A 13,702-nucleotide genomic window follows, 5' to 3' on the forward strand; every position below is an offset into this window, starting at 1 on the left:
GGAGATTGGTCTCTCTCAAGGAAAAACCACCTCTGCCATAAGCTACCATCCCTCTGGTGGATACTTCTGCCAGCACACTCACTAATCTCTAGACCCCTAAAAGCTCCCAAAGTCACCTCCATGTCTTGAGCACATTTTGAGGTTGCTATGGAATCATCTACTCACGAAAGGGGAAAAGGCAGCCAGAAATCCAGGTAACAGTTTAGTTAGTCGAATTCCTCTGCACCTGCTGCCCCTTGGGCATACGTGGGCATATATTTTCCTTATCATGGTGCTGGCCTAAAGAAAGAGTAGCCCATTCCCAGTCCCCTCTGGGAGTTTTGAAACTACATGACACTACTTGGTGGATCAAAAAAAGCTCAGCCAGATGCTGTCTCTTCTTTTATTTAGTGTTCCACCCCACATACCACTGTCACAGTGGAAGGATCATGGGATTACTCAGGGCTTGTTACATCATACCAAAACACCAAGCCCTCCCCTGCCACATGGATGAAAGCAGGCCCCAAAGTTTTCATATGGCTCAGTAGAATTAGTAATTCATTATCATTTGTTTGAAGACTAGACCTCTTCCTAGTATCACAATTTCTGTTGAGGGTTCATTAGGCTCTTTTAGTCACTCAGACTGTGACTTGCCCTAAAGCTTGGAACTATCTTTGACTCTTCATCCTTATTCACACTACCACCCACTTGCTGATTCAGTCTCCATATACAGCTTCTGTATTCAATCACTACCATAGTTAAATTCCTCCTCATCTCTTCTCTGCACTCAATACTGTCCTCCCAATCTGCCTCTCATCTTTCCCTTTGCCAATATAAACCAATATTGCTAATGCGGAGTCTGACCGTGTTACTCTCCTGCGTAAGATACTCCAGGGACTTTTGATTGTCTCTGAGATCAAATGCAAACTCTTTAGGTTTGGCAGTTAAATCTTTTGCTGTCTGGCTCCAACCTATATAACCAGGTTGATTTCACATCACTATCCTTGCAAACTCAGCCTGTTGGGCAAACTCCTACATTACACCATGTAACAAAGGTCCAGATTGGGAATTAGCAATAGCTGAATTCAAATCCTGCCTCAGATACTTACTAGTTGTATCCTGGGAAAGTCACTTAACCTGAGTATCCTTCTCTGAAAGATGTGTGGATAATAAGTACCTACTTCAGGCTTGTGAGGATCAATGGGATAATGTAAAGCATTTGATATACCCTGAAATACTATATAAATGTTAAGACAACTTCTGTTTTTGTGCTTTTGTGCTAAGCTGGCATCCAAACCTAGAATATACTTCCTTCTTAGTACCCTTTCCTAAAATATTTAGATTTCTCAGAGTCTCGGCTCAAGTATCACCCCTACACAAAGCCCTCTCTGATGGCCCCATTTATATTTTGATTTCATGTATATGTAGAATAACTTTATTCTGATTTATCTGTGCATATACTATTTCCCTCAGCAGAATGTACACTACTTGAGGACTTGGACTACTAACTATTAGTAAAGTACTTAGTAGCTTGTAAACACCTAGTACATGTTCATTGATTGATTTTTGTCTTTGGATCCTATTGCTATTGCTAGACTTTTCCAGAAAACTGTAGCCCATGTTGATCCCTTGCTGTTGTGAGCTCTCATTTATAAATGCCAGTTATTGTAATTACTATTATAGTAGAAAAAACCGAACTTAGCTCTTCATTCATTCACCGTTTGTTTCATGTCCTATCATCTTCATCATTAAGAACAAAACTTTATTAGGATGCACATTAGACTGTGAGTTCCTTGAGCTAGGGAGGCTGTTTATTTTCTGGTTTTGCATCTCCCCTTCCGGCCTCCAGAACCTACCACAACTGAATAAATCAATGCTTGCTGACTTACTGTCTTACTGGGCTATGGTACTGTCCTGGGTGCTGAAGGGTTGGGTTTTTTTGTTTTGTTTTTGAAGGTCATCCATTATTTCGTCCTTTACCAAAATATCTCCCCCAAGTCCTATAATAGTGCTTTCAATTTATTATTAGAGATAAAAACATTCTTTTGGTTCCCCAGATATTATAATAATAGCTCATTTGGGGTAACATTTTAAGGTCTATAAAGTGCTTTGTAAATATTCTCATCCTCACAGTACTCCTGACATGTAAGTGCTAGTATCGCTCCCTGTTGGCAAAGGTAGGAATTGAGGTAGAAAGAAGTTAAACGACTTGCTGTTATAGGGGTTAAAGGATGAATTTGAACTCGAATCTCGCCTGATCCAGGTCCAACATTTTACTCAGTGAATCATCTAGGCTCCTCTAAAGACATAAATTCCATTAGCTGACATGTCGCCTAGACCAGTGCTTGTTAAAACAGTTCTGAGGAAGTATCCGTCACTAAGTACTCCGGCTTCACAATTTGTTTAGGGCAGGCCATGAACGTCATACAGCACACGTCCAATTGAAGCGTTAAAGAATGGAACAGGTCCTTGCTCTATTTGTCCACAGTTTCGCCCCGCCCTTCGGTCAAAGAGCACTACAACTCCCAAGAGGCCTTTCGTTAAGGCTGCGTGCGCATTACGCCAGTCTTATCTTCCCCACCCTCCCCCGCCCCTTTCAGTTGCCTAGTAAACCCTTCCCGGCTCAGCCGCCGCGAGCGCTAAAGGCAGCGGAAGAAGATGGCGCTGACCAGGTGGGTTGTGGGGGGAGGGGAGGACAGGCGTCTTTAGTACGGAAGAGATTCGGTTCACTTTTGCTTTTTTATTCTTCAACTTCCACACTCCGGGGAAGCTCCAGGGAAGGGGTAGTAGTAACGCTTTGGGACAAAGCTGCGGGCCGGGACTCCCCGTTCGTGGCGGAGGCGACCAGGCCTCTCCGAAGCCGGGGCCTTTCCTGAACACCTATCCCGGCCGCGGGACTCCCCTAGCCGGGCCTTTTGAGAGCGACGTGGCTGACCCTTCCCTTCCCTTGCATTCAGGACTTTTCTTAGTTAGTCGCTTGAACTTTTCTTGTTTCTAGGGACGAAATTGTGAAGAGGTATTCACAACCGTGAAGGGAGATGGAGGTGGTGGGTGGGGGTTGAGAAGGTGGGGGCCGGGAGGGGGACAATGGCTATTTGTGAGAGGAGGGAGGGGGAAACTGAGGCGGGAAGAAGAGCTTCCAACTAGTATCCGCGCCCTCGTCTTGGGTACTGTGTCCGAAATCCGATAAACTCCATCTAGCGAGCTCTGCATTTTAGTTGAGAGGGCTCTTAGTAACCCCTGTGATGATCAGTTCCTTTCTCTGGTGGAAGAGGAACCTCCTCCCCCCTCCAATCATATCTATTCTTGCTTCTTCCCGTTGTCGTGGAGACTGTATGAAGGCGGCCCGATAGCTAGGGAATGATCGTTTTTCTTTTTAAATTACATAACTTAGACTGATCCCTAAAACTGGTGCTATTTTAGTGGAAAAGATTTTTTGGAATTTATTATTATTATTAGAATATAAAAAGGAAGTAAAAGGATAGGCAGTGCTCAGAAAGTTATCCTTAGCTCGTCCCTCTTTCCTACTTTTCCTCTTTAACTCACTTAGGAAGTCATCCTTCTAAACAGATCATAACGGTATCTTGGGGGAGGGACAAGGAGCAAGTATTACATGCCTAGCGCCTTGTGTTCGAAGGTGTGACATAGAGAAGGAAGACCGAGGTGAATCCTAACATCTTTTTTTTTCCCCCCTGAGTCTGGGGTTAAGTGACTTGCCCAGGGTCGCACAGCTAGGAAGTGTTAAGTGTCTGAGACCACATTTGAACTCGGGTCCTCCTGAATTCAGGGCCAGTGCTCTATCCACTGCGCCACTTAGCTGCCCTCCAATCCTAACATCTTGAATTTCATCTAGTGATGTGGAGGTACAGAGTAATTAAATTGCAGTGTAACACTGAATTTTGTAGGGCAGGGAGTGATAAGGAGTTAGAAAATGGGAAAGATAGGAAAAGAAAATGGAAAATAGATAAAGACTTCACTGAGGAAGTAGGACTTGTTAGCATTAGAATAAAGTTATTCTATATATACATGAAATCAAAATATTGGTTATTCTATATACACACCAGGGAAATAGTGGTAGTAATAATATTGACACTAGCTTAATTTTAAGGTAGACTGGGGGGTTTTATGCATTAATTTAATTAGTTGTTGCTGACTATGAAGTCTGAAAAGTTTAAATCTTAAAACTTTAAAATCAAAACTATTTCCTTAGGAATTGGTCATTTAGTTTAGTTTCACTATCTTTTAAGCATTCTACTTCTTGACCATTTCCCTTAACAAATATTCAGTGTCCCCATAGAACTTGTTGATAGCTTCAGTAGAATTTTTTGGGGAAAATTTTTGGGAAAGATTAACAGTTTGTTTGATCCATGCCAAATTAGCATGTAGAAACAAGAATTGAGTGCAATAGGTCAAAGATAGAATTGCTTTTCTGATTTTAACAGTTCAATTTGGTAATTGACTTTTCTTTTTCTTCTTGGTTGACCAGTGTTTTGGGGAGACTCAGTAAGCCTTCTATACAGTGAATGTCAAAGGTTTTGTGTGTGCTATAATTCATTTTCAGTATAAATGCATTGGACTTTGGCTTAATAATTTAACATTCGTTATGGTCAATACACTGAAAGTATAAATAATCAAAAGAAAATTCAAGTTGGCACTACTTTTATTTCTTAAAGGTTAATAACTTTTTTTCATAAAATCAGCCTTTTTGTTATTACTTCAGATTGTAGACATTAATTTTTGAATTGATCAGAATAAGAAAAGGATTCTTAAATGTACTTTTTTCTTTCTGGTTGTTGCATGTCCATTCCCTATCCTTTTTATTTCATTAGATTTCAACTTCTCTTCCTGTTTCTACTTATTCTTTAGCATTGGTGTAGTAATGATTAGAAAATAAGGAAAATTAGTAGTCTGGATAATCATCATCTGAGTGATTGAGGATTTACTTTCTCAGATTACAAGAGATTCAAAAATGTAGAAGTACTTTAACTACTGGGGGGTATACTGTGACTGTCCAGGTTGTGCAACTCAACTTATTTGCCTTTAATCAAATAGTTTTGATGTAATGAATGAGAACTTTCTTTTTACCTAGAATATAGAATGACTAGTAGTGGCACTTTTTCAGATCAGTAGACAGTCTATTTTTTTCATGAAATTAACAAGCAAAATGTTATTCTCATTCTCAATTTGAATGACACAGTATTTATGTGTGTGTGTTCTAAGTTTTCTTCATATCCTTGATTTTGTAGCTTTTTGCCTGCTCCAACGCAGCTTTCTCAGGACCAGCTTGAGGCTGAGGAAAGGGCAAGATCACAAAGATCAAGGCAGACTGCCTTGGTCTCATCCAGAAGAGAACCTCCCCCTTACGGGTATCGGAAAGGTTGGATACCTCGTTTGTTAGAGGTAAATATTAACTTTGGATTTATTAAATTGATTAAAATTGTTGTAGAATTATTTAATTATTAAGTCTAAAGCATGGACTTCCAGCATCTACTTAAATGCTGTTTTATAAGTACAAATGTAATAGTCTTTAAAAAAAATTTTTACTGATTACCTTTTGTTTTTACACTTTCCAGTTGATCTTCCTTTTCCCTCCTGAGCATCATCTCATATAATAAATAATATGAAAATACAAAGAAAAAAAAGTTTCACAAAATTGACTATAACACATCAGCTAATTTAGACATTGTTTATTTGTTGTATACCCATAATCTCACCTCTGCAAAGAAGGGAAATACATTATAATTCTCCAAAGTCAAACTATTAGTAAACTAATAGTGTTTTACTCTTTGGAAAGTGCAAGTGAACAGAGAAATGGTCAAGAAATATAATGGTTAGAGTATAGAGAAAACAAACTAAACAACCAATTCCTAGGGAAATAGGAATGCTTAACTTTTCTCACAAAAAGTATGAGCTTGAATAATGGAAGGAATCAGTTACATCACAAGTTTTAAAAGTCTTTGTACATGTAAAAGAAAAGTTTTAAATTTTAATAGCACTGGAAGACACTTGTATTAGGGGAAAATTGGAGTTAGATTGTAAAATATTTGAGACAGGATACTAGAGCCCCTCTTTGGAAAGATAAGTAAATTGAGGTACAGAGGACATTGTAATCGAAAACATAGTCTGAGTTTCAATTTTCTCTTCTGCGAAATGTAAAATGATCATGTTTACACTGTTTTCCTTATTAGATTGTATAGAGAATACCATGTAAGTCTTACAGTGTTATATAAGCTTGAATTATTATTTAGGAATCTTTGACATGTCATTTTAAAAAATTGTGTCCTTCTAGTAGAGTAAGTCCTTTGAGTGCAACATTGTTTTTTATTTTGTCTTTGTATCTCTTAATAGTTAGTACACTTTCTTCAACATAGTAGGCACTTAATATGCTTGTTCAATTGTTGGTTGCATGGTCTCCATATAGTGCAGATTGTCTCCTCTCTCTGATTCAGTATTCAGTCTTTGAAACCTGATTAATTTTTATTTATAGCACCTTGTAATCAATCTGCTGGTTGCCTGATTGTCAGGCAGTACACTTATTCTAAATTACCAGTGCTTGGAGTTTTCAGTTCTTTGCCACTACAAAAAGAGCTGCTACAAATATTTTTGTACGTATGGGTTCTTTTATTCTTTGATCTCTTCAGATATAAATATAGTAGTGGTATGACTGAGTCAAAGAATATGTATTGCTTAATAAATTGAGATGTGGTTCCAGATAGCCTTTGTACAATGGGTGGACCAGTTCACAGTTCCACCAACAGTGTATTAATGTATCTGTTTTTCCACAGCTCCTTTAATATTTGCCATTTTCTATTTTTTGTCACCTTTGCCAGTTTGATGGATTTAATGGGTATGGAACTTCAGAATTGCTTTAATTTGAATTCTATATTTATAAACGATTTGGAGCCTTTTTTGATATTGCTATTAATAACATTGATTTTTTTTTTCCCTCTGAAAACTGCCTGTTCATATTATTTGACCATTGATCAATTAGAACCCTATTTTTATAAAATTGAATTAGTTTCTTATGTCCTTTAGAAATGAAACTTTTACCCCCCCCCAAAAAAAAAAAATGCTGCAAAAATTCATCTCCACTCCCACCACAGCACCCAATTATCTACTTTTTTTTTTTCCTTCTAATTTTAGCCACATTGGTTTGGTTTGTACCAAATCTTTTTTTTATTATATATAATAAGATTTTCCATGTTTGGTCATGAATTCTTCCCAGTTTTGGTATGAGATCTTGGTCTATACTTAGTATGTTACAGACTGCTCTCTAGTTTCCCCCGAAGATTTTATTGAATTCTTTATTTTAATAGCCTGTTTTTTTGCTATATCTACCACAGCTTCTTTATAAAAGCAGGGAGTGGTACAGCCTTCTTGAATTTCAGATTTTTTTTTTGGTAATTTAAAAGGAATCTACATTTAACTTCATAGCATAGTTGAATTTTTAAAAATTTTAATAGTCAAGATTTCAAAAAGCTGTGTAGAATAGGTTTTGAAAGGTTGAACTAAATTGGCCTTTTAATCTGAAAATACACTAGGTACTTTTCCAGAAGAGTGAATGTTTTGGAGAAAAAAATCATCTGGTTCTAGTTCTCATAATAAAAGCTGTGATTTTCTGACAGGTTTAATGACCACATAATTCCAGGCACAGTCCTGAATGTTGATTATAGTGGAAAAAACACGATTCTGAGTATGTGTCAAATTGTCAGCAAGAGTACAGCTAGCAGCTTTCTTGGATATACTTTGATTAATTCAGGATGAGATATATTTCTTTTAAATTTCTTCAGTTTGTTTTCAAAATGTTAAAATTCTCTGCTGCAGTATTAGCATACAATTCAGAGAAGTCATTTATTCTACATTTTAGTATAATTGTTTTCAGCAACTGAATGTTACAAAGATAAGTCTTTTTTAAGAAAATTTTTGTTGCTATCTTTTTTTTTTTAAATTTTGCAGTGGATTCTTCTCTCCCTCCATCATTCCTTATAACAAATAATATGAAAATACAAAGAAAGGCGTTTAGCAAAGTTGACTATAACACATCATTTAATTTAGAGATTATTTATTTGTTGTACATATAGTCTTTCCTCTGCAAAAAAAGGGAAATAGATCATTATATTCTTTCTTTGAGGCCAGCGTTGGTCATTATAGTTTTATGGCTTTTGCTTTATATTTATTCTTTTAATTTACTTTGCGGAAGTCCTTTTGTAGATTAATTTTCTTGGTTTTGCTTCACTATGCTTCAGTTCATAAAAGATACGCTTTTCCATATTCATCATATTCACTGTTTTTTAATGGTACAATACTATTTCTTTACATTCTAGTACTTTGTATTTTACAACTTTTTAGTTGTTCCCCCAAAAGTAATTAGGAGGGAAACAATAAAACATATATAAATTTATTAAGGTAAGCACCTGATTTTTGCTAGGTATAGTGCTAATAACTTTATTAATATTATCTCATGGAACCCTCACAACAACCCTGGGGTATAGGTGCTATTATCATCCCAATTTTACAGATAAGGAATTGAAGTAGTCAGAGACACAACTAGTAAGCATCTGATACCAAATTTTTTTTTTTTTTTTTTTTTTTTTTTTGGAGGCTGGGGTTAAGTGACTTGCCCAGGGTCACACAACTAGGAAGTGTTAAGTGTCTGAGACCAGATTTGAACTCAGGTCCTCCTAAATTCAAGGCTGGTGCTCTAGCCACTGCACCACCTAGCTGCCCCTGATACCAAATTTGAATTAACTTCTTCAACTCTAAAACCAGCACTGTATTCACTTTATTCACTAGTGTAGGTGTTGATTATATCACATAAAATACTGCAATCCAAATACAGAAAAACAGTGGTTCTTTTTCTCGAGAAGCTCACAATTTAAATTTAGTAGGGGGAGATAAAAATATATACAAATAAGAACATAGTACTTTGACCAGAGCATAGTGATCAGTGTAATTGTAGTGGTTCTGGCTTCTTTAACATTATGGCAAGTGGCACTAAATAGGGAATTGTTAAAGAATGAGCCCACTGACCAACTAGAAATATGACAATAAGTTACAATCTGTCCAAATTTAAAGATTTATTATTAAGTTGGCTACAGGATGAAAAATCCATTTTTGCTATGGGCCATAGCAAATTTCAAAAAGTCTGAATTAAGGTATAATGAAGTTATAATCTACATCAATAGAAACAGTATGCAGACTGGCTAAAATCCTTTAAGTACTGGAAGAAAAATATGGTAACTGGATAGATGTCAGAATATTAGATTTTGATAAGGAAAGGATCTCTGCTAATGAGTAAATCAGGGAAATTTTATTAGAGAATGACACCAAAGTTGGGCCTTGAAGAAAGGGAAATTTTTAAACAGATTATGATGTCCTTCAAGGGAAAGGAGTTGCTCCAGTCAAAGTACAAATTCATAGAATTGCTGTCAGGGCAGGACAAGTTCAGGGAATAGTGGGTAGTATACTCTGGATGAAATATAAAATGTGCAAAGGGAAGTAGTATAAAATACAATTGGAAAGATAGTAAGAAATGTTGCTTTTGTCATAGCCTTGGAATGAGTCATATTAATTGCTCATTGTTGGGGATTTTTTCTTCATTTTAATGATTCTTAGATTAAAAATGCTGGCTGTTCTTTAAAATTAAAATGCTTTTGATGTATAAGGCCATTAATGATAAGCTGTTTTATTTTAACCTACAAAAAAAACCTTAAGTCTTCATTGGAAAGCTCCATTTATCTTAGGATTATTTTTGTTTGTTGTTTGTTTTTTAACTTTTAGCTATTCTTGAAAATTATAAATTAGGAAGTAGTGCTGTTTTTCACAAGGCAGTTGGTTTGTGGCATAACTATTATGGAAAGTACTATGTACCTTGGTCTCAAAGTATTGTTCTGAATATGTGCTGAGTTTCTTAGCTTGACAAATTTGTTCTAAATTTGAAAATCAAGTTGAATGCTCTGTTTTTTCCCTTTTTCTTCCATGCAGGATTTTGGAGATGGAGGTGCCTTTCCAGAAATACATGTGGCCCAGTACCCATTGGATATGGGAAGAAAGAAGAAAATGTCCAACGCATTGGCCATTCAGGTGGATGCAGAGGGAAAAATTAAATACGATGCAATTGCTCGACAGGGACAATCAAAGGACAAGGTAATCCATTATTTTTATAGTTTTATAAAATCTCAGAATTAGACATAAGGCTCTCTAGATCAATTTATGTTTGAAAAAGAATCTAAAAAAGTGGTCCTGCAATCTTTGTAGATAACTTCAAGCAGGAAGGAAGAAAAGATATGAAAATTGATAAAATAGTATGTTCCTGCCATCTATAAGACTGATTTTTTTTTTTAATCCCATTTGTACACTTTTGAGACAATTGGAGAAGATCAGTTTATTACCATCTCTTGTGTTTTCAAGTTTCCAATGTAAACAGAGAATGTTTGGGATTAAGTTTGATATAGTAAATTATTCTTTCAGGATTTCCAAAGCAGACATAACAAGTTGTCCTTGACTATTAGGACTTATCAGTTTAAAAAGTAATTCTCTGCCATAAAAGTGAATTTTAAAGTAACAAAACAAACATCTCATATAGTTGGCACTGGCATATCTGTATAGTTGCATGCCTTAAGGTTGCTATTGCAACTCTAAGTTGGGGGTAGATAGCTCCAGCATCATGACACTCCACTTCTTGAGATGATAATTACACTGCTGTATTGCTTTTTCTAGTGGGGAGGAGCCGCAAATTAGGGCAATAAAATATGACAAAGGAATGTTCCAATAATTTCACTTGAGTAGATTTTTATTATATTTGTAGGTTAAAAAATAAAGTAATTGAATTTCTAGAGACTATTTTAAAACTTATCTTCTAACTCATAAATGATTGATCCTTTCTGTGTTTAAAATAGAACCATTTTATAGATCATAGATCATTGTTTCTTGGATTTTAATATAATGCAGGTTAAATCATGTAATTGAATTATAATTACTAAATACACTAAAAGATTCACATGGTTAGCTTTTAATTTAATTTAATTTTGACTACACTACCAGTAATGTAAAGAAGTGTTGCATAATTTTTTATAAGTCACATTGCTCAGAGCAAATAGAGTAACATTAAAGATGTTGGAGTAAAATATACTACTTTATTTGTTAAATTTACTTAATTTTAGAAGAAATAGCAATTACTAAGAAAGTATTAAAAAGGTGATAAAACTTAATCAAAAGTCCTAAGATGCAGATCATTATCATTTTATGTGGATAAATATATTACTTTGGGGTTTTTTTCCCCTTAACACCACTGAGTAGTTTGAAGCTTTAACAAAACTTGATAGCTTCTTGCTGCAAGACCTAATGTAACACAATAAAAATCTGAGAAACCCAAGAAAATCCTTTGAGTATTTACTTATTTATAATGGTTAGTAGGCCTCAGAGTATTGTAGTACTCAGTCACTTATTTATATACCATAAATGTATTATCAAATTAGAAGATAGTAAAATACATTAAAATATGCAAAAACCTAATATTTTATTCAACATCTTTTGATGCTTTGGGGGGCCATCACTATGAAAATTGGTTTTTATAAAACAGGAAAGGAAAATTCTTAAGGTTTTATTTTAAGCTTTTTTAGTTATAGGGACTCTGAGTAAACTCTGAGATTCTAAAATTCTGGGAGATTACTATACATAGATGCTAAGCAGTCTTACTGTGTTGTTTAGAAGATTATTTAATTCCCATGTTATTGACACTCCAATTAGTACAAAAGGTAAAATTTATGAACGGGTAATTTTTGATGAAAAATAAAGTATGAGAGAAAAGAATGAAATATAAGATAATGAATACCACAATATAAAGATAATTCAAATGAAATTATATTAAGCCTGCTAGTGGTCTGCCTCCCTCAAGTCTCTCTCCACCCCTGTCTAACTTCCTTTTAGCCATTAAAGTGATCCTAAACCACTAGTCTGATCATGTCACTTCCTTCATTCAGTAAACTTTAGTGAGTCTTTATTGCTTCCAGAATCAAATACAAAATTCTGTATTTGGCATCCTGTCCTATTTTTCTAGTCTTCTCAGATCTTATTCTCCAACATGTAGTTTTCTTTTTTCTTTTTCTTATAACTTTATTGTGTGCGTGTATAAAATAGAATATATGCAAAGATAATTTTCAGCATTTACCATTGCAAAACTTTATGTTCCAATTTTTTCTCTCTCTCCCCATTTCCCCCCAACCCTAGACACATACAATCCAATAGAGCTTAAACACTCTTCTAAACATATTTCCAGAATTATCATGCTGTTCATTCACACACACGCACACACACATCCCCAGATCAAAAGGGGGAAAAAATAAGAAAGAAAAAACAAGCAAGCAAACAACAGTAACAACAGAAATGGTGAAAATGCTATGGTGTGATCCATACTCAGTTACTGTAGTCCTCTTTCTGGATATGCAGATGGCTTTCTCCATCACAAGTCTATTGGAATTGTCTTGAATCACTTCATTGCTGAAAAGAGTCACATCCATCACTGTTGATCATTACATAATCTTTTTACTGTATAGAATGTTCTCTTGGTTCTGTTCAGTACCCTCAGCCTCAGTTCATATAAGTCTTTCCAGGCATTTCTGAATCATCCTGCTGATTGTTTCTTATAGAACAATAATAAATCATTCTTTGTAAATGATTTACTATGGCAAAGTGACCAAGACAACCTGAAAGTTCCCCTTGTCCAGCAAATACCTCATTATCTTGCTAAATGAAGGGATATATTAGGTGATGACAACAATGGTTTGTCACATAAACTCATCTGTAAAATTTTACTGAAAAAGATTGTAGATCATGAGCAATATCACCTTAAAATAGCAAGCAGTAGAGGGAAAAACAAGTGAATAGAAAACTTGGCAAGAAACCGAATTGAGCAGAAAATCATCAAGAGAACAACAAAATAGTAAGCTAGAAGGAAAATTGTAAAAATCCCAAAATGACAAATCTATAAAGATTTTTATAGCTAACTCTTCACTTTCAGTGAAAATGGAGTCAAACTTTTCAGCCTCACACTTGTATTTTAAGAAACTGCTTGTAAGTCTTAGAAGACCTACTAATTATCACTAACAAGGGATCTTAACTATAATGCATGGAATCAAAGGAAAGCTACTAACTTAGGTTATCAGAAACCAGTTTATATAAATATTTTTCCTTTTTTTTTTTTTTTCCTGTATACAATTTTTTAGAAAATTATTTATTTTGATATATTGTTTTGTGATTAATATTGAGAGAGAAAAATCAGAACAAAATGGAAAAGCCATGGGAGAGAAAAAACAAAACAAAAAAGAAGTGAACATAGCATGTGTAGATTTACATTCAATCTCCACAATTCTTTTTTCTGGATGCAGATGGCATTTTCTGTCCAAAGTCTATTGGGATTGCTTTGGATCACTGAACCACTGAGAAGACCATGTCTTGTTCCTAGTTCTGCTTGTTGCTCTCAGCATCAGTTCATGTAAATCTTTCCAGGCCTTTCTAAATTCAGCTCGTTCATCATTTTTTATAGAACAATAATATTCTATTACCTTCATATAGCACAGCTTATTCAGCCATTCCCCAGTTGATGGGAATCTACTCATTTTCCAATTCTTTGTTACCACAAAAAGAGCTGCCACAAACATTTTTGCACATGTGGTTCCTTTCCCCAATATTTTTCTTTTTTCTTTAAATCCAAAAAATAGAATGA

The 13,702-nt window shown here is 35.2% G+C and overlaps 1 protein-coding gene across 1 annotated transcript in view; it reads left to right on the forward strand.

The window, feature by feature from the left end:
• The first annotated feature begins 2,529 nt into the window (after positions 1–2,529).
• Positions 2,530–13,702, forward strand: part of SNW1 (SNW domain containing 1) — a 28,213-nt gene continuing 17,040 nt past the window's right edge. Inside the window, exons 1-3 of the mRNA XM_074289882.1 lie at positions 2,530–2,651; positions 5,226–5,379; positions 9,964–10,125. Of these exons, the coding sequence (XP_074145983.1) occupies positions 2,638–2,651; positions 5,226–5,379; positions 9,964–10,125 (330 nt within the window). The 5' untranslated portion in view covers positions 2,530–2,637. The remainder of the gene's footprint in view (positions 2,652–5,225; positions 5,380–9,963; positions 10,126–13,702) is intronic.

Source organism: Sminthopsis crassicaudata, chromosome 2, assembly GCF_048593235.1.
Source record: "Sminthopsis crassicaudata isolate SCR6 chromosome 2, ASM4859323v1, whole genome shotgun sequence".
Taxonomy (NCBI): Eukaryota; Metazoa; Chordata; class Mammalia; order Dasyuromorphia; family Dasyuridae; genus Sminthopsis; species Sminthopsis crassicaudata.